At 48.3% G+C, this 26,839-nt stretch overlaps 1 protein-coding gene across 1 annotated transcript in view; it reads right to left on the minus strand.

Moving 5' to 3' along the window:
• Window positions 1-333: 333 nt before the first annotated feature.
• The window catches only part of LOC134339945 (mucin-5AC-like), a 94,602-nt gene continuing 68,096 nt past the window's right edge, over window positions 334-26,839 (minus strand). Inside the window, exons 18-26 of the mRNA XM_063036746.1 lie at window positions 25,322-25,417; window positions 24,872-24,967; window positions 23,677-23,772; window positions 19,823-19,918; window positions 17,466-17,555; window positions 14,755-14,829; window positions 10,035-10,100; window positions 9,383-9,498; window positions 334-772 (exon numbers count right to left, since the gene is read on the minus strand). Of these exons, the coding sequence (XP_062892816.1) occupies window positions 692-772; window positions 9,383-9,498; window positions 10,035-10,100; window positions 14,755-14,829; window positions 17,466-17,555; window positions 19,823-19,918; window positions 23,677-23,772; window positions 24,872-24,967; window positions 25,322-25,417 (812 nt within the window). The 3' untranslated portion in view covers window positions 334-691. The remainder of the gene's footprint in view (window positions 773-9,382; window positions 9,499-10,034; window positions 10,101-14,754; window positions 14,830-17,465; window positions 17,556-19,822; window positions 19,919-23,676; window positions 23,773-24,871; window positions 24,968-25,321; window positions 25,418-26,839) is intronic.

The following is a 26,839-nucleotide window of genomic DNA, read 5'->3' on the forward strand; positions in this document are numbered from 1 at the left end:
TGAATCTGGGGAATTCATTGCTACAGACGCCTGTGGAGGACAAGTCAATTGGTTTATTTAATGTGGAGGTTGATAGGTTCTTGATTAGTAAGGTTACGGAGAGAAAGCAGGAGAATGGGGATGAGAGGGATAATAAATCAGACATGATACAATGGGAGAGCAGAACGGATGGGTCAAATGGCCTAATTCTGCATGTACGGCTTCTGGTAACCTCAGACTACCCTCACTATCACCATTACCATCACTGTAATCTGTGCAGGTTGGTCTCCTTTATCAGCAAGTTATCTGGCAACATGGGCATGAATGTTGTATCTTTATTGTATTAATTTTAATAACTGATCAGTGTAGAAGTAAAACAGTGGTACATCCTCCAGTAACACAATATCATTGGATGCATAAGAAATACAGAAATAATCGGAGCCACATTACAGGAACACTAATGTGTCTTTCATTACTTGGATTAAAGCCATTATTGCATTGAATTGAGAAATAATTCAAATCGGTAACTAACAGAAGCGTAACTTGTTTGTTAATAAGCTACAGAGATGACAGAAGAACAACCAGATACATGCTAATGCAGATATTTTACCAACATTTAGATTTCCTCGTGCCCCAGTCCACCCGTCACACACATCACCACCGTCCATCATCCTGTGATACGCTGGAAGACCACAATCTGACACCTTCCTCCTCACTTCCCTCCCTCATTGTCGTGTTTACTGTTGGACAGGACGTGCTTGCAGGGGAGCTGTTCGATCAGCATCTGACGCACCTGTGGACAGGGGTGTCAATGGTGAAGAGACACAGTTAGACCACACTGTGTGGGGATCAGGACAGCAGAGGACCCCTCCCCTCATCACCTACAGAATCCATCACTTACCACCAGGAGATTCCCTTCTCCTTCACACCAAGAACTACATTCCGTAAACACCAGGAAAACTCCATTCCTTCCAAATCAGACAATTCCCATTCGTCTAAAATAACCATCCCCCCTCACCCCCACCCACAGGAATCATTTCCCCCACACCAGGGGAACCCTCTTCCTCACAAACATACAAATCGGTTTGTCTGGACAGTGTGGGAAATCGCCCCCACCCGCTCCCCCAACACGTCGAGTGGAATCCCGTTCACTCCCTCCCCAGCAGCCAGACCAGACGAGGGGAGCAGATTAATAAAAAGCTGCTTCTGGTTGACTCAGTTGCCACAACAAAAGGCATAAAAGTTCAACGTTCAAAGTAAATTTATTCTCAAAGTAGGTATATGTCACCGTATACAACCCTGAGATTCATTTTCTTGATGCAATTCAGAGTAAAACAGCAAACTACAATAGAATTAATGAAAAACTACATACAGACAATGAATTGAAAATGACAATCTGCAAATAAACAATGTAAATAAATAATACTGAGACACGAGTTGTGAAGAGTCCTTGAATATGAGTCCATTCGTTGTGGAATCAGTTCAGTGTTGAGGTGAGTGAAGTTATCCACACTGGTTCGGGACTCTGACGGTTGGAGGGTAATACCTGTTCCTGAACCTGGTGGTGTGTGACCTACACTCTGGTACCTCCTTTCCGATGGCAGCAGTGAGGAGAGGTAAGGGTCAGGCGGAGCAGCCACAGTGAAGTGGGCCAGTGTAGTGCCATGAGGGGCTGAGTGAGTGGCCCAGGTGTTGGGAGTGAGGGCAGATCTTTAGATCAGCATCAGTGTGGAGGGACAGGTCAGGTTTTATTTTTGCCGCTGACCCTCAGTACCTGATGTGGTGGAGGCAAAGTGGTCGTCAGGGCAGTGGAGTGCTCCTCCTGCACAGGGTAAGGGTCAGGGAACCACACGGTCTTCCTGATGACTACAATGGCAAGAGGTGCACCCAGCCGCAGCTCCTGACAGACCAGGTCAAGGAAATGGAGATACTCGGCATCATCCGGGAAGCTGAGAACACCAGATGTGGGACGCTCACTGACCTGATCACACACACACGGTGCAGGTTTCCGTGACCACTGGGAAAAGTAAAGGGAGTCAGCAGTCAGTGCAGGGTTCCCCTGTGGCCATTCCCCTCACTGACAGATACACCTCTATGGATACTGTCGAGAGATGTTCCTGCAGGGACTGGCAGCAGCATTCGGGTCTCTGTCACTGTGAAAGGCTCTGAGGCTCAGATGGAAAGATTGCAGTCAGACAGGACAGGAGTGATGGGAGACTCAGTGGTGAAGAGGGGAGCAGGCAGGAGATTCTGTGACCAGAGGAGAGATGCTGGAATGGTGTGTTGTCTCCTAGGTGTCAGGGTCAAGGATGTCTCTGAGCAGCTGAGGAATATTCTTGAATGGTCAGACAACCATTTGCATTCATTTCGAGAGGTTTAGATTATTAAATCAAGGATGTAATGCTGAGGCTTTGTAAGGGAATGGTCAGACAGCACTTGGAGTATTGTGAGCAGTTTGGGCCCGTTATCTCAGAAAGGAAGTGCTGGGATTGGAAAAGGTCCAGAGGAAGTTTACAAGAATGATCTCAGGAATGGAAGGGTTAGCGTACAAGGAACTTCTGACATTTCTGGGCTTGTACTCTCTGGAGTTTAAAAGAATGAGGGAGGTTCTCATTGAAACCTATTGAATATTGAAAAGCCGAGATATAGTAGATGCAGAGAGGGTATTTCCTATAGCGGGGAAGTCTAAGACCAGAGAGCATAACCTCAGATACAAGGACGTCCCTTTTGAACAGAGAGGAGGAGTAATGTCTTTAGCCAGAGGGTGGTGAACCTGTGTAATTCACTGACACAGACGGCTGTGGAGGCTGGATCATTGGGTACATTTAAAGGAGAGGTTGATAGGTTTCTGATTAGTAAAGACTTCAAAAAGTCTATGGGGAGAAGGCAGAAGAATGGGGTTGAGAGGGATAATAAATCAGCCATGATGGAATGGCAGAGCAGACTCCAGGATCTAAAACTCCTGAATCTGATCCGATGTCTTATGGTTCAGGAGCCTAAAGGCTTTCGAGTAATAATGCTGCTGTACCCCCTTACCAATGCCCTCCTTCTGGAACCTTTGAAGCCCTGATTAATCAAGAACTTATCAACGTCCTCCTTAAATATACTCAAAGAATTGGCCTCCACAGCATCAGTGGCAATGAATTCCACAGATTCACCCCCCTCTGGCTAAAGACATTATTCCTCTTCGCTGTTCTGAATGGACGACCTCAATTCTGAGGCTGTGCCCCTCCACCTCTCTTCGTATCGTCTGCAAACTTGGTCACGAAACCATCAGTTCCTTCGTCCAAACCATTGATACATAACGTGAAAAGAAGTGGTCCCAACATCGACCCCTGCAGCACTCTACTGGTCACTGGCAGCCAACCAGAACAGGCCCCCCTCATTTCCACTCTTTGCCTCCTGCCAATCAGACAATCTTCCATCCATGCTCGTACTTTTCCTGTAATACCGTGGGCTCTGATCTTGTTAACGGCCTCATGTGCAGCGCCGTCTAAAAACCCAGATAAACAACATGGCTGAGAGAAGGGCAGGAACTGACAGCCCAGTGCTCCAGGATACAGATGCTAAAGGCAACACAGAGGTACAGGTAGGCAAGGACGGAGACTTGTCTTTGTGATAATGGAGTTAGTAACAAAGGTGCTTCGAGATGACATTGTTGGGAATCATCAAGTGAGGTCACGTGGGTAGAAGTTGGGACTAGAAGGGAAAGGTCACTCTGGTGGGGCTGTATGATAGACCCCACCCCAATAGTCAGCTGGAACTTCAGGATCAGGTGTGCATAGGAATTGCTCAGAGCAACAGGGTTGTATTAGTTTTAAAAATGCAAACAACAGGAATTCTGCAGATGCTGGAAATTCAAGCAACACACGTCCTGACGAAGGGTCTTGGCCTGAAACGTCGACTGTACCTCTTCCTAGAGATGCTGCCTGGCCTGCTGCGTTCACCAGCCACTTTGATGTGTGTTCGTTGGGTTGTATTAGTTGCTGATCTTAATTTCCCCAGCACTGATTGGGTCGCCCAAAATGTTTGAGGTCTGGATGATGTAGAGTTTGTGAAAGGTGTCCAGGGAAGTTTCCTGAGTAAATACACAGAGGGTCTGTGTCCCGAGGCTGCAATACTGGACCCCTCTGGGGGATCATAGAGCAGTACAATACAGTACAGGTCCATCGGCCACAATGTTGTGCTGACCTTCTAAGACCAATCTTCCCCTTCCCTCTCTCATTGCCCTCCATTGTTCTATCATCCATGTGCCTATCTTAAATGCCCCCAATGATTCTGCCTCTACCACCATCCCTGGCAGAGTATCTAACATACCCACCGTTCTCTGTGCAAAATAAACTTACCTCTGACACCCCCCTATACTTTCCTCCTATCACCATTTCCGCCATGAGAAAAGGTCTCTGATTGAATCGATATCTCTTATCATCTTGTACACCTGTAGAAGGTCACCTCTCATCCTCCTTCGGTCCAGAGAGGAAAGCCCCAGCTCGCTCAGACTACACTCAGATGACATGCTCTCTAGTCCAGGCAGAACCCTGGTACATCTTCTCCGCATCCTCTCGAAAGCTTCCACATCCTTCCTGCAATGAGGTGACCAGAACTGAACGAGGCAGGGTGAGTCACTAAATTGATAGTCATGGAGTAGTTTGGCTCCAGTGAGCATAATTCTATTAGTTTTAAGAGTGATGGAAAAGGATGAGACTGTCTGAAGGGAAAGGAATGAACGGAAGAGAAAGATGTCGGGAGTCGAGGTCCGACATGTTCCTGTCAGGACAAAGGATAAACCTGGCACGTTCAGGGAAATCCTGGCTGATGGTGGATATTGGATATGGGAGATCAAGGAAGAATGAATCCCTGAAGACGATAAAAACATTGACAATACTCTAAATAGGGAAACAACAGGAATTCTGCAGATGCTGGAAATTCAAGCAACACACATCAAAGTTGCTGGTGAACGCAGCAGGCCAGGCAGCATCTGTAGGAAGAGGTGCAGTCGACGATTCAGGCTGAGACCCTTCGTCAGGACTCTAAATAGGGACATCAGTAGGGAAAGTGTGTCTAAGATGGATGTAGCAGTTAGCACTGAAGGAGTAAAAGAGAGGCCAGTGAGAAAGTAGGTCCCCGTATAGATCAACAGAGTCGCCTACATCTTGACCCATAGGAAACAGGTTGGATTATGAAAGAATATATAAAGAAGATCATGGCTGCCCTTAAGGGAAACCTTGCCTGCCAAATCCATTGGAATTCCTTGAAGAAATAACAAGCCGGACAGTTAAAGGAGAGTTGGTTGATCTTGTACACTTGGATTTTCAAGGTGCCACATGTGAAGTTACGAGCCCATGGTTTTACAAGGAAGATTCTGGCATGGATAAAGCATTGGCTGACAGGCAGGAGGCAAGGAGTGGAAATACAGGGAGTCTTTTCTGCTTGGCTGCCATTGACCAGTGGTGTTCCACAGGGGTCTGTGTTGGGACTATTGTTTCTACGTTATATGTCAATGACTTGGATGACGAAATTGATGGCTTTGTGGCCAAGTCTGCAGACAATATGAAGATAGGTGGAGGGGCAGGTAGTTTTGAGGAAGTAGAGAGGTTAGAGAAGGACTTAGATTAGGAGAATGGGCAAAGAAGTGGCAGATGGAATTGTGTCGAAAATTGTAAGGTCATGCACTTTGGTAGAAGAAATAAAAGAGTAGACTATTTTCAGAATGGAGAGAAAATTCAAACATCTGAGGTGCAAAGGGACATGGGAGTCCTCATGCAGAATTCCTGAAAGGTTGTTCATTTGTGGATTGAGTCGGTAGCGAGGAAGGCAAGTGTGATATTAGCATTCATTTCAAGAGGACTAGGCGTCACAGAGAATTGAGAGCAGTTTTAGATCCCTTATAAAACATAGAAAAGAACAGCACAGGAACAGGCCATTTGGCCCACAATGTTATGCTGGACCAGCTAAAAAGCAAAGCGAAAACACCCAAACACTAATCACTCCTACCCACATCATGTGCATATCCCTCCATCCTCCTCATATCCACGTGCCCACCCAAATGTCTCTCAACAGCCTCTAGTATATTTGCCTCTACCACCACGCCAGGCAGCACATTCCAGGTATCCACGGCACTCTGAGGAAAAAACCTTACCCCTTACATTCCCCTTGAACATACCCTCTCTCACCTTCAATGCCTGCCCTCTGGTATTAGACATTTCAACCCTGGGAAACAAATACTCTGTCTATATCTTTGCCTCTCACAACCTTATAAACCTCTATCAAATCTCCCCTCAGCCTCCGGTGCTCCAGAGAAAACAAGCGAAGTTTATCCAGCCTTTCCTCTTAGCACACACCCTCTAAACCAGGCAGCATCCTGGTAAACCTCTTCTGCACCTTCCCCAAATCCTCAACATCCTTCCTACAGTGGGGCAACTGGAACTGAATGCAATACTCGTGATGTGGCCGAGCCAAGCTTTATCAAGTTGCGATGTAACCTCCTGCCTTTCCAACCCAATGCCTTGAATGATAAAAGCCTTCCATAAGCCTTCTTAACCACCTTATCTGAGAAACGATGTGCAGATGTTGGAGAGGGTTCAAAGAAGGTTCACGAAAATGGTTCTGGGGTTGAAAGGCTTTTCATATGAGGAGCGTTTGATGGACTTGGGCCTTTACTCACTGGAATTCAGAAGATTAAGGGGTGGCTCATTGAAAGCTATTGAACGCTGAAAGGCCTCGATTTACTGGATGTGGAGAGGATAAGACTGAAACCAGAGGACACTGCCTTGGAATAAAGGTGCATCCTTTTCGAACGGAGATGAGGAGGAACTTCTTTAGCCAGAGAGTGGTGAATCTGTGGAATTTATTGCCATAGGGTATATTTAAGACAGAGGTTGATAGATTCTTGATTAGTCAGGGTATGAAGGAATATCGGGAGAAGGCAGGAGATTGGTGCTGAGAGGGAAAATGGTGAAATGGTGGAACAGACTCAATGGGCTAATTCTGCTCCTATATCTTATGGTCTTATTTACAGTATACGAGTCATTGTTGAGGGGGCACTTAGAGTACCATGTACAGTTACAGGGTGACCAAAATAGGAAAGATGTGATTAAACTGAGAATAGTGCAGAAAAGATTTACGAGGATTGTGCCAGGATGAGTGTGTCTTGGTTATGGAGAATGGTTAGACAGGTTACCTCTTCCTTGGAGTTTAGGAAATTTGGTGGGGGAGGACATTTTTAATGCTTAAAGTGATGCGAGGTACACATAAGGATCTTTTTCCCCAGGATAGCGGAGTCCAAAACTAGAGATATAGATTTAGGGTGAGAGGGAAAAGATTTAAAAGGGATTAGAGGGACGATTTTTTCACACAGACAGTGGTGAATGTATGGAACAAGCTGCCAGAGTAAGTCGCTGAGGCAGGTACAATAGGACCACTTTAACACGTGGATAGATACATGGAAAGGTGCGGCTTGGAGGAATATGGGCTGAACTCGGGGAACTGGGTCTTACTGGTGCACAGCATGGCTGGCATGTAAAGCCTTGTATCAGTCCTGTATTACTGTACGAGATAACCAGAGAATCTGCTCTCCCAAACTAAAGGACTCCCCACAGTATCCCCTCCACCTAAACACCGGGGGAAGAAAGGGGAGGGCATGCAGAACCCACACTGGGAGAAATCGCCTTCCCCACAAATATCTCAGATTTCCCCTTAGATCTGAGAAATGATACCCACCGCATCCTCTCATTCTCCTCGGACCAGGGGATCCCCCAGATCAGGGAAGTACCATCACCACCCACCAAAGCCAGGTGTATTCCCTTGCCTACCACACATAAACCCAGCTCCTCATGGCCATGTGGAACCGATTTCCTCGTGCAGTGTATTCCCGTTTCTCAAACTGCAACCACTCCTGCTTCTCCCTCCCCCAGCTCGTTCTGACAGAGAGTATCCAAGATGAAAAGTTAACTCTGTTTCTCCTTCCACGGCGCTGACTGACCTGTTGGGCATTTCTGCCTCATTACCCGAAACTCAAATCTCACCACCCTCCCACCCTCATACGAACTGGAGAAATCCTGTTCCCTGATACACAAAGTGGGATGTAAACTTTCTTACAAAACTGGGGAAGTCCTTGACTTATCATCAGTGCAAAACCTTCCTTCAGCTCAAATGATGCCATCAATCAACAGGAAATCGAAAAGTGATGACCCCACCCCACCTCCAAATGGTTGATGCGACACTGGAACTGGTGCCGAGTCGATATGGTCAGTTCGTTGTAAATGCGCTGGGGCCCCCACCACCCAAAACATGCTCTCTTCTCGCCGCTGCCATCAGGGAGGTGGTACAGGAGCCTCAGGACTCGCACCACCAGGTTCAGGAACAGTTATTACCCCTCAAATATCAGACACGCGAACCAAAGGGGATAACTTCACTTGCCCCATCATTGAAATGTTCCCACAAACAATGGATTCACCTTCAACGACTCTTCACCTCATGTTTCTGATATTTATTGCTTATTTGTTTATTATTGTTATTATTTCCTCGTTTTATATTTGCACAGTTGTCTTCTGCACACTGGTTGAACACCCTAGTTGGGCAGTCTTTCACTGATTCTGTTGTTATTCCATGGATTTATTGAGTATGCCCGCAAGAAAACAAATCTCAGGGGTGACAAAGACGTACAGTACTTTGATCATAAAGTTACTTTGAACTTTGAAACTCAGTGATGTCTGGGAATGGAGCAAGGATAAATGGGGAAGGGTAAACTTTGTCAATGTGGAGCGGTGACAGGGAGTTGGGGGAGAATAATCCCAGGAGTGAAAGGCTTTACCTATGAGGACTGTTTGAGGTCTCTGGGCTGGAGTTCAGAAGATGGTGGTGAAGTGGATAAATCTCACTGATACTACCGGATATTGAAAGGCCTGGATGGGGCGGATGTGTAAAGGGTTTTGATGTGAGTGAGAGACTCCCAGATCCAAGGGCACACCTCTCAGTAAAGGGACGTCTCTTTGAAACTGAGATGAGGAGGGATATCTTGAGCCGAAGGCTGGTGAGTTTGTGGAATTTTTTGCCACAGTTGGTGGTGGAGGCCAAGTCACTTGGTGTATTTATGACAGAGACTGATAACTTCTTCATCAATAAGAGGGTTAGGGTTAAGGAGAGAAAGTGTGAGAAAGGGATTGAGGAAAAGATCAGTGGGGAGACGTGATGGGCTCAAAGGCCTAATTCTGCTCTTATCTCTTCTTACGCAGGGTGGTGATGGAAAACAGAGAGTTGCCGGTGACTCAGGTGTTACAGTTTCTGGTTTGGGTCATTCACCGTTTATCGGGAAGGGATAGTCACTGCTCATTGTACAGGAATGACCAAAGCCAAATGAACCATAATCTCTACCCTGGGAATAAATGTGGACGACATCTCTCACCTGACGGAGGTAGGCCTCTTGCTCCTGGGAGTTTCTCAGGTTGTTCTGCCCAAGGATCAACACTTGGGCACTGTTGATCATCTTCTCACACTCGTCCTTTGACGGGAGCCCCTTCACTGGAAGATTGAGAAAAGTCTTCAGTCAGACCTTTGCCGGAGCAGGTCCAGACGCAGCAAACCCCCAGTGTGAAGGGTGGTGGTGGGGGTGAGGCCGGTGAAACAGGCTGATCTACTCCAGAGGATGCAACATCATGACATCTGCACAAACCTCGGGTGAGGGAGAGGGGGTAGGGGATGAAGTGGAGTGGGGAAGAGCTGGGACAAGCTGACTTTGGCGGCGGGTGAACAGGGAGGTAGACTGTCCGGGTCTAATGCTGAGTATCAGTGACCCTCGGAGATGAGGGGTACAGACGGTCAGAGAGGGAAGGTGGAGTGGAGCGAGGTAGGTGTGGAATGAGAAGCTGTACACACCAGTACACAAAGGTGGGTCTGAGAGATCTACACAAACTATGTGAAGGGTTTAAAGAGGTCTCTCCGAATGCTGTCACTGTATTTGCTCCTGAATACCGCAGGTGGTGTCACAGGATGTGACTGGGATCCAAACGGGACTGAAGACACCCCCACCCTCCCCTCTATCAAATAAAACCTGATACCTGAGCATGTCTCTCCCTCTGGGCCAGAGGACGGCTTCTGGCTGGTCCCTTTGGAATTCGGCGGATCTGGAAAATAAATGAAGAAATCGAAAGCGGTTAGCAGAGTGCAAATGTCAAATTCAGATGTCAGACTGGGACAGGAGGTGAGGGAGAGAGAGGGGTTAACTCAATCACCCTGACACACTCAGTCTCCCTCCATTCGGATGTCAGACTGGGACAGGAGGTGGGGGAGTGGGGTTAACTCAATCACCCTGACACACTCAGTCTCCATCCATTCGGATGTCAGACTGGGACAGGAGGTGGGGGAGAGGGGTTAACTCAATCACCCTGACACACTCAGTCTCCCTCCATTCGGATGTCAGACTGGGACAGCAGGTGGGGGAGAGGGGTTATCTCAATCACCACGACACACTCAGTCTCCCTCCATTCAGATGTCAGACTGGGACAGGAGGTTTGGAGAGGGGTTAACTCAATCACCCTGACACACTCAGTCTCCATCCATTGGGATGTCAGACTGGGACAGGAGGTGGGGGAGAGAGAGGGGTTATCTCAATCACCCTGACACACTCAGTCTCCCTCCATTCGGATGTCAGACTGGGACAGGAGGTGGGGGAGAGAGAGGGGTTATCTCAATCACCCTGACACACTCAGTCTCCCTCCATTCGGATGTCAGACTGGGACAGGAGGTGGGGGAGAGAGAGGGGTTATCTCAATCACTCTGACACACTCAGTCTCCATCCATTCAGATGTCAGACTGGGACAGGAGATGGGGGAGAGGGGTTATCTCAATAACCCTGACACACTCAGTCTCCCTCCATTCGGATATTAGACTGGGACAGGAGGTGGGGGAGAGAGAGGGGTTAACTCAATCACCCTGACACACTCAGTCTCCATCCATTCGGATGTCAGACTGGGACAGGAGGTGAGGGAGAGAGAGGGGTTAACTCAATCACCCTGACACACTCAGTCTCCATCCATTCGGATGTCAGACTGGGACAGGAGGTGGGGGAGAGGGGATAACTCAATTACCCAGACACACTCAGTCTCCCTCCATTCGGATGTCAGACTGGGACAGGAGGTGAGGGAGAGGGGTTATCTCAATCACCCTGACACACTCAGTCTCCCTCCATTCGGATGTCAGACTGGGACAAGAGGTGGGGGAGAGAGAGGGGTTAACTCAATCACCCTGACACACTCAGTCTCCCTCCATTCGGATGTCAGACTGGGACAGGAGGTGGGGGAGAGAGAGGGGTTAACTCAATCACCCTGACACACTCAGTCTCCATCCATTCGGATGTCAGACTGGGACAGGAGGTGGGGGAGAGGGGTTAACTCAATCACCCTGACACACTCAGTCTCCCTCCATTCAGATGTCAGTCTGGGACAAGAGGTGAGGGAGAGAGAGGGGTTAACTCAATCACCCTGACACACTCAGTCTCCCTCCATTCGGATGTCAGACTGGGACAGGAGGTGGGGGAGAGGGGTTATCTCAATCACCCTGACACGCTCAGTCTCCCTGCATTCACTCTCCCTCCTGAACATCAGTCACTGTCCTCAGCCGAGTCAGAATGAAGTTCAGGGATTGAACAGGAAGAGGAACACTCCTTTCGACAATCTCCTCCACTGACACCAGCTCGGGTGGTGGACAAACCCAGCCCAGGTTCTCCAGTCATTTCTTCCTGAGTTCCCACAAATTCAGTATGAATATCAACCAGTCAGAGAACTGTGTTGTGGGGAACTCCAATGGGGGGATGGGAGGTAACGACACAGGCAGAAACTATCAACCAGAATCAAATGGATTAAACCTCACATCCCACACAGTCTACCCCGGGCCATTCACATTCCCTCTTCAGTCAACCCTTTTCTTTCATCTCAAACTCCATCCCTCACTCTTTACCATCAATCCTTCTTATCCGAGACACTGAAATCCCTCCCCTCAAATCTACCTCACCCCACAGATACAACTCTCACCATTCACTCCATCTTTCTACTGTTGGACACTCCATCCCTCCCCCTCCCAGACACCACCAGACTGTCTCCTCAGTCTCCGTCTGCTATTCCCCCAGTACATCCCACTTTCCTCTATTACTCTGTCCAACAATTGGGGTCCACCGTCCCTCCACCTTCCCTCTCCATCCTGTCACAGTTCCTGCCTCTCCTCTCTCATTCCTCACCAGTCTCTTCCCTCTGATCTGTCAGCCTTCCTCTCTGACCTCTCTCAGAACATCTCTTCGACAGTTACTTCATCACTCTCTGCTCAATGATCCCTCCTCACTCTGTCCACAAGCCACAGTTCCTCACCACAACACCCCCCCCACCCACAGTCCATCAAACCCAACCCCAACCCTGATGAAGGGTCCCAGCCCAAAACGTCGACTCTTTACTCTTTCCCATAGATGCTGCCTGACCTGCTGTTCCTCCAGCATTTTGTGTGTGTTGTCCCAATCCTGACCCTATTCATCACCTCATGATACAACCTTCTCACAAAGACCCATCAAACCACCACCATCCTCAGATGCCCAAGTCCCCCAACGGCCTCTGATGTCCAAGCACTTCAAACACCACCCAAAAACCTGCTGCATCACAGCCCTGCCCAATCTCTACACAACGTCTCATATTCAGCAGGTGTCCAGTGTATTCCCACCCTCCAGATGGGATATCTAATCCAATCCCCAAACAATGACCAGTAGTCATCCCATCCCAACTCCACCCATCTGACCAGCCCAGTTATCCCCTGGACCCCCACTTATCCCTGTCATCAATGATTCCCATCAGCTTCGGAGCTGTCAATCTTCAGCATCACTTCATCTCCGGCCACCTTTCCCTCCTCGATGGCACCCTCTCATACCCCATTATCTCTTCCAGTCTGCATTTCCAATCCAATCAGCCCTCCTTCCCCCCACTTCTCCATTCACTCTCTCCATTTCCATCCATTCCTCACCATCCTTCCACCCCTCCTCTCCCTGACACATTCCGCTCCATTTCCCTGTTCAGGCTCTCTCCTGCCCTCCACTTCCTTCCCAACTATCCCTCTTTCCCTTCCAGTCACCACTAATCACCAGGGACAAAGCAAATGCCTCCGCCAGGGCCTCCGATTATTTCTTCTCTACCCTCCTACAAAGTCCAAGCCAAGTCCAGGCCCCCGGGGATTTATCCAACTCAATATGCTATGATGCTGAAAATACACTGACCTACTGGACCAGCCTCCAGACAAGGAAAAGTGTACCATTTCCTGAGGCCGTAATCAGAAGCAGGGGTTGAACTGAACCCATCGTTCACATCTACTGTACCGGACATCCAACAAGCGAACCAGGCTGGGAAACAGCATCTTCCCCCAGGCTGTTAGACTGAACTCCCCACTGCCATCCAGCACACATGTAACACCCTGTCTAAATGCCCTGTCACCCCAGACCTCCTCACTCCCCAATTCACAGACACATTCTCATCCAGCACACATGTAACTCCCTGTCTAAATGCCCTGTCACTCCAAACCACCTCACTCCCCAATTCACAGATGCATTCTCATCCAGCACACATGTAACACCCTGTCTAAATGCCCTGTCACCCCAAACCGCCTCACTCCCCAATTCACAGATACATTCTCATCCAGCACACATGTAACACCCTGTCTAAATGCCCTGTCACCCCAAACCCCCTCAATCCCCAATTCACAGATACATTCTCATCCAGCACACATGTAACACCATGTCTAAATGCCCTGTCACCCCAAACCCCCTCACTCCCCAATTCACAGATACATTCTCATCCAGCACTGGTCACTTTTCATCTTTACCTGCTGGTGCTTAACATAATCATATTGCTGTTTAACAAACAAAATGCTGGAGGAACTCAGCAGGCCAGGCAGCATCTGTGGAGATCTCCAGCATTTTGTTGTGCTGCTCGGATTTCCAGCATCTGCAGATTGTCTCTTGTTTGTGATATTGCTGCTTATTCTAAATTTCATCGTGCCAGTAACATTATCGAGTCTCACATAAACGTTCACCTCACACCTGTCAATCTTCAGGCCATGAAGCTCAGGGGCTTGGACAAATATTATTTTGCTGGATCATAATTATGTGCACTGTGCATGTCTGTACAGTACTGGTCAATAGTCTAAGGCACATGTGTATAGCTTGGGGTGCACAAGACTTTTGCACAGTGCGGTATTTGTCAATGTGGAGCAGGGAGAAAGCTTGTAAGTTTAGTGGGAGTGAAGGAAGTTGTGAATGGTGAGGGTGGAGAACCGTAGGTGTGTGGGACAGGTGGCAGAGAAGGACTGCCAGGTGGGAAGGGGGTGGTGGTGTAGGTGAAGACAAATCCTGCCCTGAAACACAAGGCAAGGTAATTTGATTTCAGACACTTGGTTTATTGATCATTGTAGAATGTCTCTCTGGTGCTTCCTGTGCCTTTCTCTCTTTCCCAACCCTGATTCTCCTCTCAGCCCAATTCTCACTTTCTGTCCACAATGGAGACCGATAATTGAATCAGGTTTATCATCGGTCAGATCTGTCGCAAAATTCATTTTTATCTGTGGGAGCAGGACAGTATAATCCATAAAATTACAACATTGAAATGACTGAAGTACTGTGTTTCACAGCTTGGTCCCACAGGAATGATGTTTCATTTACTTATATACGCGTGTATAGTTGAATTACAATAAATGAACTTGAAGCGGCTCATGAGAACTTCCAGGATACAGTTATTTCACAAGACTTGATACCTGAGGTTGTGCCTCCTGATTTCTGGGTGTGTTCTCCAGACACTGATCCATCGGTCTGTTTCCCTGTGGAACTACCTGTGTGTAGAATAGAGGAACAGAGAGAGTGAGAGAGTGGAGACACTGAAGCAATCATCATGAGTCAGAGGAACAGAGGAATAGGTGTGTGTAGAAACCAACATCACACAGGGTCTCTCCACTGTCTCTCCCAATTCCCTGTCACTCCTGATCATTCCCTTCAGTGGGAGTTGGGATGAAGTTCAGGGATCAACATGGGGATCAGGGTTTCCTTCAATGATCCCCACCACTGATTTCTGAACTGCACTGTTCAGCTGTGGGTCTGTACACTTCCAGTATCACTCCACCTTTTTCCTGTTCGACACTCCGTCTCTGTCCCCCCAGTCACCACCACACTGTCTCTTCAGTCTCCGTCTGCGACTCACCCAGTACATCCCGCTTTTCACTCTTACTCTGTCCAACAACTGGGGTCCACCATCCCTCCACCTTCCCACTCCATCCTGTCACAGTTCCTGCCTCTCCTCTCTCATTCCTCACCAGTGTCTTCCTCTGTGATCTGTCAGTCTTCCTCTCTGACCTCCCAGAACATCCCTTTGACAGTTACTGCACCACTCTCTGCTCAATCATCCCTCTCACTGTGCCCGAAAGCCACAGTGGCTCACTACCTCATCAACATCCATCAAACTCAACCCAGTCCTGACCCTATTCATCACCCCATGATACAACCTTTCCACAAAGACCCATCCAACCTCCAATATTCTCTGATGACCAAGTCCCCCAATGCCCTCTGATGCCCAAACACTTCAAAAACAACCCAATACGCTGATGCACCATAGCCTGTCCATATAATATCCAATATTCAGCAGGTGACCAGTGTATTCCCACCCTCCGTCTGGGCTACATTTCTCCAGGCATCTCCTCCAAACTCCACAAGATGATCAATCTCCAATCTCTTGGACACCCCATCCCAACTCCTCCCACTTGATCAGCCCAGTATCAGCCAGTGATCCCCTGAATGCCAGAAATCCCTGTTACATCCTTGCTGCCCTTCTGAAACAACAGAACAACATTCACCACATTTGAGGCACCAGTGGCCAGCAATAAAAAAATGTCTCCACACTGTTTCCTTCAATGATTCCCACCACTGATTCCTGATCTGTATTGTCCAGCTGTAGATCTGAAAATCTTCAGCAATGCCATCTTCACCCACATCTTCCCCCCCCCAGCTCTATGGCACCCTCTCCTGCCAGTCTCCCCTCCAGCCTGACTTCCTCCAATTAGCCCTCCTTCCTGCCCACTTCTCTATTCACATTCCCCATTTCCATCCTTCCACTCACCATTCTCCATCCCCTCCTCTCCCTGATACACTGCCCTCCATTTCCTTGTTCATGCTCTCTTCTGCTTCCTCCCCTTCCAGTCACCTCTTCCCAATGACCATAAAACCACTACGATACAGGAGCAGAATTAGGCCATTTGGCCAATAATTTTCTTTCTTCTGCCTCTCTCCCTTCTTGAAGAGTGGAGTGACAGTGGAGTGGAGGGCAATTTTTCCTTCTTCCAGAACCATGCCTGAATCAATTGATTTTTGAAAGATCATTACTAATACCTCCACAATGTCTTCAGCCACCACGATCAGAACTCTGGGCTGCATACGCTCTGGTTCTGATGAATTATCTGCCTTCAGACATTTTGGTTTCCCAAGAATATTCTCCCTCATAATGGCAACTTCACATAATTCTGCCCCTTGACACTCTCCACCTTCTGGCATACTGCTATTGTCTTCCACAGTGAAGACTGATGCAAAGTATGTCTTCAGTTCATCCATCTGTTGAGCAAGTTTGTAAATCTGGATGGAGCAAAGGATGTGGGGAATGGCAATGGTGGACTGGCATGGGAGGGGTGTGGGACAGGTGGCAGAGAAGGATGGCAAGGGGTGGAGGGGTTTGGGGCATGGGTGCAGTCAATCCAGCCCTAAAGCAGCATGTAAAATAATTTGATTACAAACAATTACAAATGCACTCTGATGCCCCAACTCTTCAAAACTTCCCCTGAACACTGACACAGTGCTCCCCAATATCACTAACCTCCATGGACTCACCAGGTGTCCAGTGATTCCCACCCGGCCACTGGGGCCTTGGCCCTCTCGGTGTTTCCCACCACCCCCAACACACAATGATCATTGTCCTATCCCTCATCCATCCCATCCTAATACTACCATTTGATCAGCCCAGACTCAGTCAGTGATCCCTGAAGCTCACGTTTCTAATCCCCGTGACAATGACCACGTAACCCTGCCACTGGTTGTCAACCCTACCATCACCCTCAGTGACGACCCTGTCCGTCCCTCACCCAGATCCTGATCCTTCCTGAAGGTGACTCAGACATCCCCAGTGACCACTCACATCCCTCACTCAGCAAAGCCAAGGGGCTCAGTCATCATGCTCTGGCCATCAACCCACCTCACCCGGCCCCATGAACCAGACTCAGACCAAGGTCATTACTGCCCACTTTATAATTGTACAACATCCTTCCTTGTAATGATCCTGGATGGTGCTGAAATTTGTCACAGGGAGGAGAGAGGAACCTCTGACTCCATCATTCACACCCCATCCCCTGCATCCAGCAGGTAAACTGATCCCTGAGAAGCTGTATTTTACAGTGTGAGATTGAATCCACACAGACAGAAGAATTCACACCTGGGCTCGTGTCTCCTGCTGGGACAGAGGATGATTTCTGGGTGTGTTCTCCAGACACTGATCCATCGGTCTGTTTCCCTGTGGAACTACCTGTGTGTAGGATAGAGGAACAGAGAGAGTGAGAGAGTGGAGACACTGAAGTCATCATGAGTCTGAGGAACAGAGGAATAGGTGTGTGTAGAAACTAACATCACACAGGGTCTCTCCACTGTCTCTCCCAATTCCCTGTCACACGTGATCATTCCCTTCTGTGGGAGTTGGGATGAAGTTCAGGAATCAACATGAGGATCAGGGTTTCCCTCAGTGATCCCCACCACTGATTCCTGACCTGCACTGCCCAGCTGTGGGTCTGTACACATCCAGTGGCACTTCCTCTCCAGCCACCTCTCACCCCATCCACTCAATGGACCCTTTGCAGCCCCCAATTTCTTCTCCAATCTGTCATTCCCTCCATCCAACCCTCCTTCCTACCACCCTCTTTCTTCACTCCCCCTCACCCCTCTTTGCACTCACCATCCTCACTCCCCTACAGTCTGCTTACCATTTCCATCCACAATATTCCACTCTCCCCTCTTCTCCCTGTCACACTCTCCCCTTCATTCCCCTCTCCTGCCCTCCCCCCTCCTTTTCCTTCCTCACTGTCAGTCCTCTGGGTGAGGGACTGTAATGGGTTTCCGTTGTTCGTGTATTCCCCGGCCCGACAGAGTGTTGAGCTACAGGGTCAACGGGTCTAGTCTGAGCCAACCTGCTATTATACCTACTCCCATTGACCCACACTTGGACCACAGCCCCCCAGACCACTCCCATCCTTGTACTGATCCAAACGTCTCTTCATTGTTACATTCAAACCCACATCCACCACTTCACTGACAGCTCATTCCACACTCTCAGTACCCTCTGAGTGAAGAGGTTGATCCTCAGGTTCTCCCTTAACTATTTCACCTTTCACCCTTAACCCTGACCTCTGTGATCTCAGTGGAAAAGCTTGTATTGACACTACCTGTACCCTCATCATTATATATACCTCCATCTAATCTCCTCTCATTCTCCTTCACTCCAGGGAATGAAGCCCAAACCTACTGAACCTTTCAGTATAACCCAGGTCCTCGAGTCCCAGCAATATCCTTGTATATTTTCTCAGAACTCTTTCCAATCTTATTGACATCTTTCCTGCCAGCAGTTGACAATATTCCAAATCAGGCCCTGCCAATGCTTTATACAACTTCACCATAACATCACCACCCAATACTTTGATTTATGAAGGCCAAACTGCCAAACGCTCTCTTCATGACCCGATCTTCCTGTGATGCCAACTTCAAGTAATTATGTATTTCTATTCCCAGATTGAACAGGGAGAGGAACATTCCTTTCAATGATCTCCTCCACTGACACTAGCTCAGTTGGTGGACAAACCCAGCCCAGGTTCTCCAGTCATTACCTCCTGGGTTCCCACGAGTTCAGTACAAATATGAACCAGTCAGAGAACTGTGATGTGGGGAAACACCTCTGGGGAGATGGGAGGTAACAACACAGGCAGAAACTATCAACCAGAATTAAATAGGTTAAACCTCAAACCCCATGCTGTTCCCCCGGGCCATTCACACCTTCCTCTTCAGTCAACCCTCTTCTTTAATCTCACACCCCATTCCTCTCTCCTAACCATCCATCCTTCCTATCCGACACACTGAAATCCATCCCCTTCATTCTCCTCCACTCCACACACACAACCCTGGCCATTCACTCCATCTGTCTCCTGCAAGACACTCCATCCCTCCGTCCCAGTCCCCACCACACTGTCTCCTCAATCTCTGTCTGCAATTCACCCAGTACATCCTACTTTCCTCTATTACTCTGTCCAACAACTGGGGTCCACCATAACTTCACCTTCCTTCTCCATCCTGTCAAGGACTGCTAGGGAGGAGAGGGCCAAGACAAACAGCCTTGATAAACTAGGCAAGGTAATTTGGCTCCAAATAATTGGTTTATAGATCATTACAGAATGCCTCTCTGGTGCTTCCGATTCCCTCCCCTCTTTCCCAGCCATGATACTCCATACACCGCCCCCTTCCCACTCTCAGTCCGCAATAGAGATCAATAACTGAATCAGGTTTATCACTGGTCACATCTGTCATGAAATTTGATTTTTTTCTGCAGTAGCAGCACAGTGTCATCCATAAAATTATGGCATTAAAATCACTGGAGTACTATGTTTCACACCTTGGCCCCACCGGAATGATGTTTCATTTAGTTATATATAGGTGAACGGTTGAATCACAATAAACTTCAACTTGAACCAGCTCTTGAGAGCTTCCAGGATACAGAATAACTGTTTGACACACTTTCACAAGACTTGGTACCTGAGGATGTGTCTCCAGCTGGGACAGAAAGTGTTTCCTGGGAAAAATCTCCAGTGGATGACCCTTCGGACTGTTTCCCTGTGGAAGTCCCAGGATCTGCAATAAAAGAATGGAAAAGTAGGAGAGTAGAAACACTGAAACACATCATTAGGTAAGACATGAGCCTGAGGAAAATGGGACTGGAAGTGTGAAGAAACCAACGTTTTCCGTTTCCCTTCACTGACTCCCTCCAAAACCACCATGACTCCAGGTCTCTCTCCTCAGAGAGAGGGGGTGAATTTCTGCAACCAAACATGGTGATGAGGGTTCTCTTCAGTGAACCTCACCACCCATTCCTGAGCTTGCAGACTCCTCTGGGCTGATGGACAACCCAGATCTGCTTCTCACCTTCAACCTCCTTCAGCCCAGACCCAGTCAGTGTTCCCTGAAGCCCACGTTTCTACTCCCCATGCCATTGACCACGTAACCCTGCTGCTGGTTGTCAACCCCACCGTCACCCTCAACGAGGATCCTGTCCGCTCCCTCACCCAGATCCTAATCCTCTTGAAGGTGACTCAAACACCCTCAGTGACCACTTACATCCCTCACTCAGCAAATCCAAGGGGCTCAGTGCTCGTGCTCTGGCCACCAACCCACCTCACAAGACCCCATGAACCTGAACAGATTTCTGAAAGAGTAGTTGAAAGAATTATGGGGACATTTGTAGTGACCCTTCAACAACACTAGATTCGGGAGTCCTGGAGGACTGGAAAATTGTAAGTGTCACTCCATCCTTTAAGAAGGGAGTGAGACAAAAGACAGAAATTTTAGGCCATTTAGCCTGACTTCAGCAGTTGGGAAGATGTTGTAGTCCATTATTAAGGATGAGGTTTTGGGGTACTTGGGAGCACATGATAAAATAAACCCAAGTCAGCATGGTTTCCTTCTGGAGAAATCTTGCCTGACAAATCTATTGGAATTCTTGGAGGAAATAACATGCAGGATAGACAAAGGAGAATAGGTGAATGTTGTTTACTTGTGTGACGTGCTATAAAGTTTCACTGCTAATGTAATGGCCTCTCTGTTACATTTCACTGCTAAGATAATAGTTTCTCTGTAGCAGCAATGTTTGGGATATGACTAGAGATAACAGGAGCTTTGAAATGTGTGCTATCCAATGAGAGGCATGTTGTTCTTTCTTGTGGGTCTGGGAATGGGGATTTTGTGGTCTTTTGTCAATGAGAGATGGAGAGAAAACACGAGTGGAGAGAGTTGGTAGACCGCAGGATGGAGTGGACTAGGAGCGAGGGTTCGAAGGTCAGCGATGCTCATAAGAGGTCGTTGGGGAATGAATGGATGAATCTGTGGGTTCCAACGTGCAGAGAAGACTGTTTCATTAAAGTAGGCCCTTTTTTTTCTTTTTTTTAAACTAACCCTATAGTCAGATTAAGATTTATAAAGCACAATCGTTTAATTGCATCTGGTGTACTGGCTGATACTTTGCAGTTCCGATTTGTAACCGGGCAACACATCACGCAGCACCCACACAAGTGAGGTTTCTCAGATGGCTGGGCCAGAGGCTGTCTTCCCCTAGACAAACACGTGCTGGCTGAACCCAAGGGTTACACTTGGATTTTCCAAAGGCCTTGACAAGCTGTCGCACATGACGCTACTAAACAAGATAAGAGCCCATGATATTACAGGAAAGATACTAGCATACTGTACTTAGAAGTTGGACTGACTGACAGGAGCCCAAGATCGGGAAAAAGGCCTTTTCTGTTTGGCTGCCGGTGACTGCTGGTATTCTATAGGGTTCGATATTGGGACGGCTTCTGTGTGAGCCATGTACCCGGTTCTCTATCTGCATTGTATTCTGTGTTGTGTGTTTATTATGTTTATTATGGTAATTAGTCACATGAGTGGGGACGGGGTAAAAGCAAAGGGAATAAGTTCCGTCTTCATGTTTTGCTCATTGTAGTTTGTAGCAGATAGGGAGTGGTGAATGTTGTATCTTTTGCTGATCGCTCAATAATGCTCAATTACACTGAGCTTACACTTGGGCATGCTTAAGTTTCATCGCTTCAAGACTGTACATTTGCTAATTGCTAATGAAGGATCAAATACATATCCTCGATTTTTGGAGCAATAATTATTGGAGTGAGGGCACGTCATACAAGTATAACAAATCCATAAGGTCACTGGCAGCAGCAATTGTTCTGGTTTTGATTTGGCTGATGGCTTCTTTTCACACTATATGTCAATGATATGGACGGTGGAATTGATGGCTTTGTGGTCAAGGGCAATTTTGGGGCCCTTATCTCAGAAAGGATGTGGTATTGGAGATGGTCCAGAGGAGGTTCATGAGAATGATCCCGGGAATGAAAAGGTTAAAGTATGAGGAGCATTTCATTGCTCTGAGTCTGTACCAGCTGGAGTTTAGAGAATGAGGATGGATCTCATTGAAACCTATCGAATATTGAAAGGTCGGTACAGAGTGGACGTGGAGACAATGTTTCCTATCATGGGGGAGTCTTGGACAGAGAGGACACTGCCTCAGAATAGAAGGACAGTCCTTTAGAACAGAAGCGAGGAGGAATCTCGTTAGCCAGAAGGTGGTGAACCTATGGAATTTATTGCCACAGGAGGCTGTGGAGGCCAAGTCACTGGGTCTATTTAAAGCGGAGGTTGACAGGTTCGTGATTAGTAAAGGTATCAAAGGTTAAGGGACAAGGCAGGAGAATGGGATTGAGAGGGACAATGTCCCTACTTGGCAGCCATAACCCTGCTGAGGTTGATCAGATCTGACTGGTCAAAGTGAAAGTAAATTTATTATTAGAATACGCAGATGTCACCATATACTACCCGGAGAATCATTTTCTTGCAGCATTCACAGGGATATAATTAAAAGTACAACAGAAAGTATGAAAACCTCGACATAAAAACAAACAATCAGTGCAACAGAAGACAAACTGTGCAAATAAAACAAAGATAGACAGATAATGCTGAGAAGATGAGTTGTGGAGTCCATGAAAATGAGTGTGTCGGTTGTGCAATCAGTTCAGAGATGAGGTGAGTAAAGTTACCCACACTGGTTTAGGAGCCTGATGGTTGGTGTTCCTGAACCTGGGGGTGTGGGACCTCAGGCTCCTGGACCCATTTCCGACTTCAGACCCCATTCCTTTGTGATGAACCCTCTGCCTCACGACCAGTCAGTCACTTAACTCTCCCCCTTCACAAAGCCCAGCTCTCAACCCTTGTGCCCAGCTGTCAGACCACCCACAAGCTGCCCACACAAACACCCACAGTGGCTTGTTGTTGGAAGGTACAGCATCTTCCTTTCAATGCCCACCCACAACTCCAGCACCTCAGTGTACAATTCCCTCCCCACATCCGTAAGAGGGACCTCAATGCACGACTGAGAATTGTCCAGACAGGGAACGAGCCACTGACACCGGTGATCCCCACCCCAGGGGAAACCACATCCAACAGGGGAGACGATGCACACGAGCTACAAGGACATCCAGTGAGAGAGGTAGTCCATTCCCCACAGAAACAAGGTCTTGGTACCTGAGGATGTATCTCCTGCTGGGACAGGGGGCAGTTCCCGGCTGAGTTTACCAGTAGACGACCCTTTGGCTTGTTCCTCTGTGAAATTCCAGTGAACCGGAATAAAGCACCACAGACGTGGGAGGGTGACGGAGAGGAGACACCAAACCTGGTGATCAGGCCGGGACAGAGGGGAGAAACCAAAACCATTCGGTGTCCCTTCACCGATTCGCTCTCTCAAACCTCAGTCACTCCATGTGAGTGAGGAGGAATTTCCAGGACTGAAACCGAGGAGAATCATTCCCTTTGGTGAACCCAACCATGGATACCTGAGCTTGCAGACCCTGCTGGGGTGGTGGACAAACTCGGACCAGGTCCTCCAGTCGCAGATCCCTGGGGTTCCTGAGATGTGTCTGACTGGGGATCTGCAAGGAGAGAAACAGGGTGGGTGGGGAGAGGGAGCAGTGGATCAGGGTGGAGAGAGTAAATGAGATGGGGAGTGGTTATCATGACTAGAAACATCTACAATTTACCAGTGTGAAACTGGTCAAACCTCTGGATCCAGACACAACATAATCCTCTTGGACAATCCATCCCTCCTTCTTCACTCAATCCTCTCCTCTTAACTCCTCACTCCTCTGACCCCCTACCATCCTTCACTCCTCCACCTCCCACCCATCTCTCACCCGATGATCATTCTCAACAACCACTTAAATTGCAAATAAGAGAAAATCTGCAGATGCTGGATATCCTGATGAGGGGTCGTGGCCTGAAACGTTGACTTTTTACTCTTTTCCGTAGATGCTGCCTGGCCTGCTGAGTTCCTCCAGCATTTTGTGTGTATAACCACTTGAATCCTCTCAGCCCGCAACCCACATCTCTCAGTCCTTGTTCTCTGACATCATCATCATTACGTGTCCTGTCTTATCACGTGGGCGATCAAGGTCGGTCCAACACCATGATTGCTTTTGGCAAATTTTTCAACAGAAGCAGTTTGCTATTGCCTTCATCTGAGCAGTGTCTTTACAGGATGGGTGACTCCAGCCATTATCAATACTCTAGAGATCGTCTGCCCGGCATCAGTGGGTGCAGAACCAGGACTTGTGATATGCACCAGCTGCTCATACAACCCTCCAGTACCTGCTCCCATGCCTTCCCGTGACCCTGACTGTAGGGTGGGTGGGTGCTAAGCAGATGGTACACCTTGCCCAAGGGTGACCGGCAACTAGTGGAGGGAAGGAGCACCTTACACCTCCTTTGGTAGAGACGCATCTCCACCTCGCCAGTTCTCTGACTGTCACCTTATTGCAACCAACCCCATGGACTGTTCACCACAACAACGCTCACCACCTTTGGAGAGACGGTGGATGTTGGTGGAATTTGATGCAAGATGGAGAGAAGGATCAGCTGAATAAACACCATCACCTCACCATGACGCACATCCAGCGGGTGAATCAGCCTATAAGAGGTACAATGTCACAGAGTGAGAAACTGAAAAACCCCAATGGACACGAGACCTGATACCTGAGGACGTCCCTCCTGCTGACACAGAGGATGGTGATGGGGTGGGTTGTCCTGTAGATGATCCATCGGGCTGATCCATTGTGGAAACCTCCAGGTCTGGAACAAAGTAACAGAGACATGGGAGAGTGGCAGAGATTAAACAACACAGAGAATAATTCACAAAGACGAGGAAATCTGAAAATCCAGCACAACACACAACGAATACTGGAGGAACTCAGCAGGTCAGGCTCCATTGTGGGTGGGGATGGGAGATGGGGACTAGTGGGGAGGTGGGGTTCTGAGAGGAAGCTGTAGAGACTTCTGGTGGTGGGTGGAGAGACGATGGATGTTGGACAGTCCACAGCTCAGGAATTGATGGTGGGATCATTGAAGGGAACACTGATCTCCGTGGTCAGTCCCAGAATTTCATCCCAAATCCGAATGACAGGATCCCTTCCCCATCATGGATACCTGAGCTCACAGACCCTGCAGCGGTGGTGGTCAAACCCAAAGCAGGCTCTCCTGTTGTTGATCCCTGGGGTTCCCAAGTTGTGTCCAGCAGGGAATCTGTAATAAGAAGATATACAAAGGAAGGGTAAAATGGTAAAACAGGTTTTACATTAAATCATGAAGGAACTCAACGGCAGGATCAGGAAGCTCGTCCAGGTCAAATTTATCCTCTGAAATACACACACTCCCCTCTCCTTTGCTCTTTAATACCTCTACCCTTGTCTCTCAAATCCCTCTCTCAGCATTCACTGTCTGCATCTCTCTTGTCAGTCTCTCCTTCCTTCCCTCCAGTTGGAGTATCACTCTCACTGATCTCTCTGTCCAACTCTCCTTACGCAGTCATCACTCTCTCTTCACACATCTCATTCCTCCTACTCCAGCATCCTACCTCTCTCTCCATCCCTCTCTCCTGTGTGTTTTCACCCATTTCCTTCTGTCCACGTACTGAATTACTCAAATCCCACTCCGGTCATTTCTATGTCTCATCAGTCACTGTGCAAATCCTTCCTCCTACCTCTCTGTGGCCATCCTCCCCTCTCACCTCCATCACTCCTCCCCTCCCTCCTGTGTCACTCTCAGTCACCCCACCCCTCTCTGTTCATTCCTCCCACCCCACTCTCTCCAACCCCCAACAGAGCCTCATCCCTCATGACTCACCAAACCCAACCCAACAGACAGGAGAGAGGAACCACTGACTCCATCAAGAGCCTGATGTCTGAGGGGTCATAACTGTTCCTGACCCTGGTGCTGTGGGTCCTGAGGCTCCTGTACCTTCTTCCTGATGGCAACAACATGAAGAGAGCATGTCCTGGGTGATGGAGGTTCCTGATGATGAATGCTGACAACGCTCCATGTCGATATGCTCAATGTTGGGGAGGGCTTTATCCGTGATGGACCGGGCCATCAATTATTTAGAGATACAGCACAGTAACCGGCCCAACGAGCCCCACCACGCATGTGACCAATTAACCTACTAACCCAGACGTCTTTGTAATGTGGGAGGAAACCGACACAGTCACAGGGAGAATGTACAAACTCCTTACAGACAGCGACGGTAACAATTAAACAAATAGTGAAAATATCCTGCCTGAACGCCACTCCAAACCTCACCCACCGGACACTTTCATTTCCTCCACCCCTGAGCACCAGGTCTCAGCCCCCCTGCTCTGTCACTGAGTTGTCTCCACATGTCTTCCAGACCGGCCTCCGTCCAAGGCAGGTCATTCCGGATGAGTGAATCACCTCATGTACTCCTGAGATTGTCAGTGGGGATAGAACGGACTCCATCGTTCACATCCCACTGAGAAACACAGATTGTGACTGAATCAGCTCATGAGAGCCTGTAGGACACAGAGTTGTGGAATGACCCCCCTCCCCCACTGTCACAGGACTTGCTACCTGAGGATGTGACTCCCGATAGGACAGAGGGTGGTCCCTGGGTGGTCCCTCCAGTTGATGACCCTTTGGCCTGTTCCCTTG

Source organism: Mobula hypostoma, chromosome 31 (genome assembly GCF_963921235.1).
Source record: "Mobula hypostoma chromosome 31, sMobHyp1.1, whole genome shotgun sequence".
NCBI lineage: Eukaryota > Metazoa > Chordata > Chondrichthyes > Myliobatiformes > Myliobatidae > Mobula > Mobula hypostoma.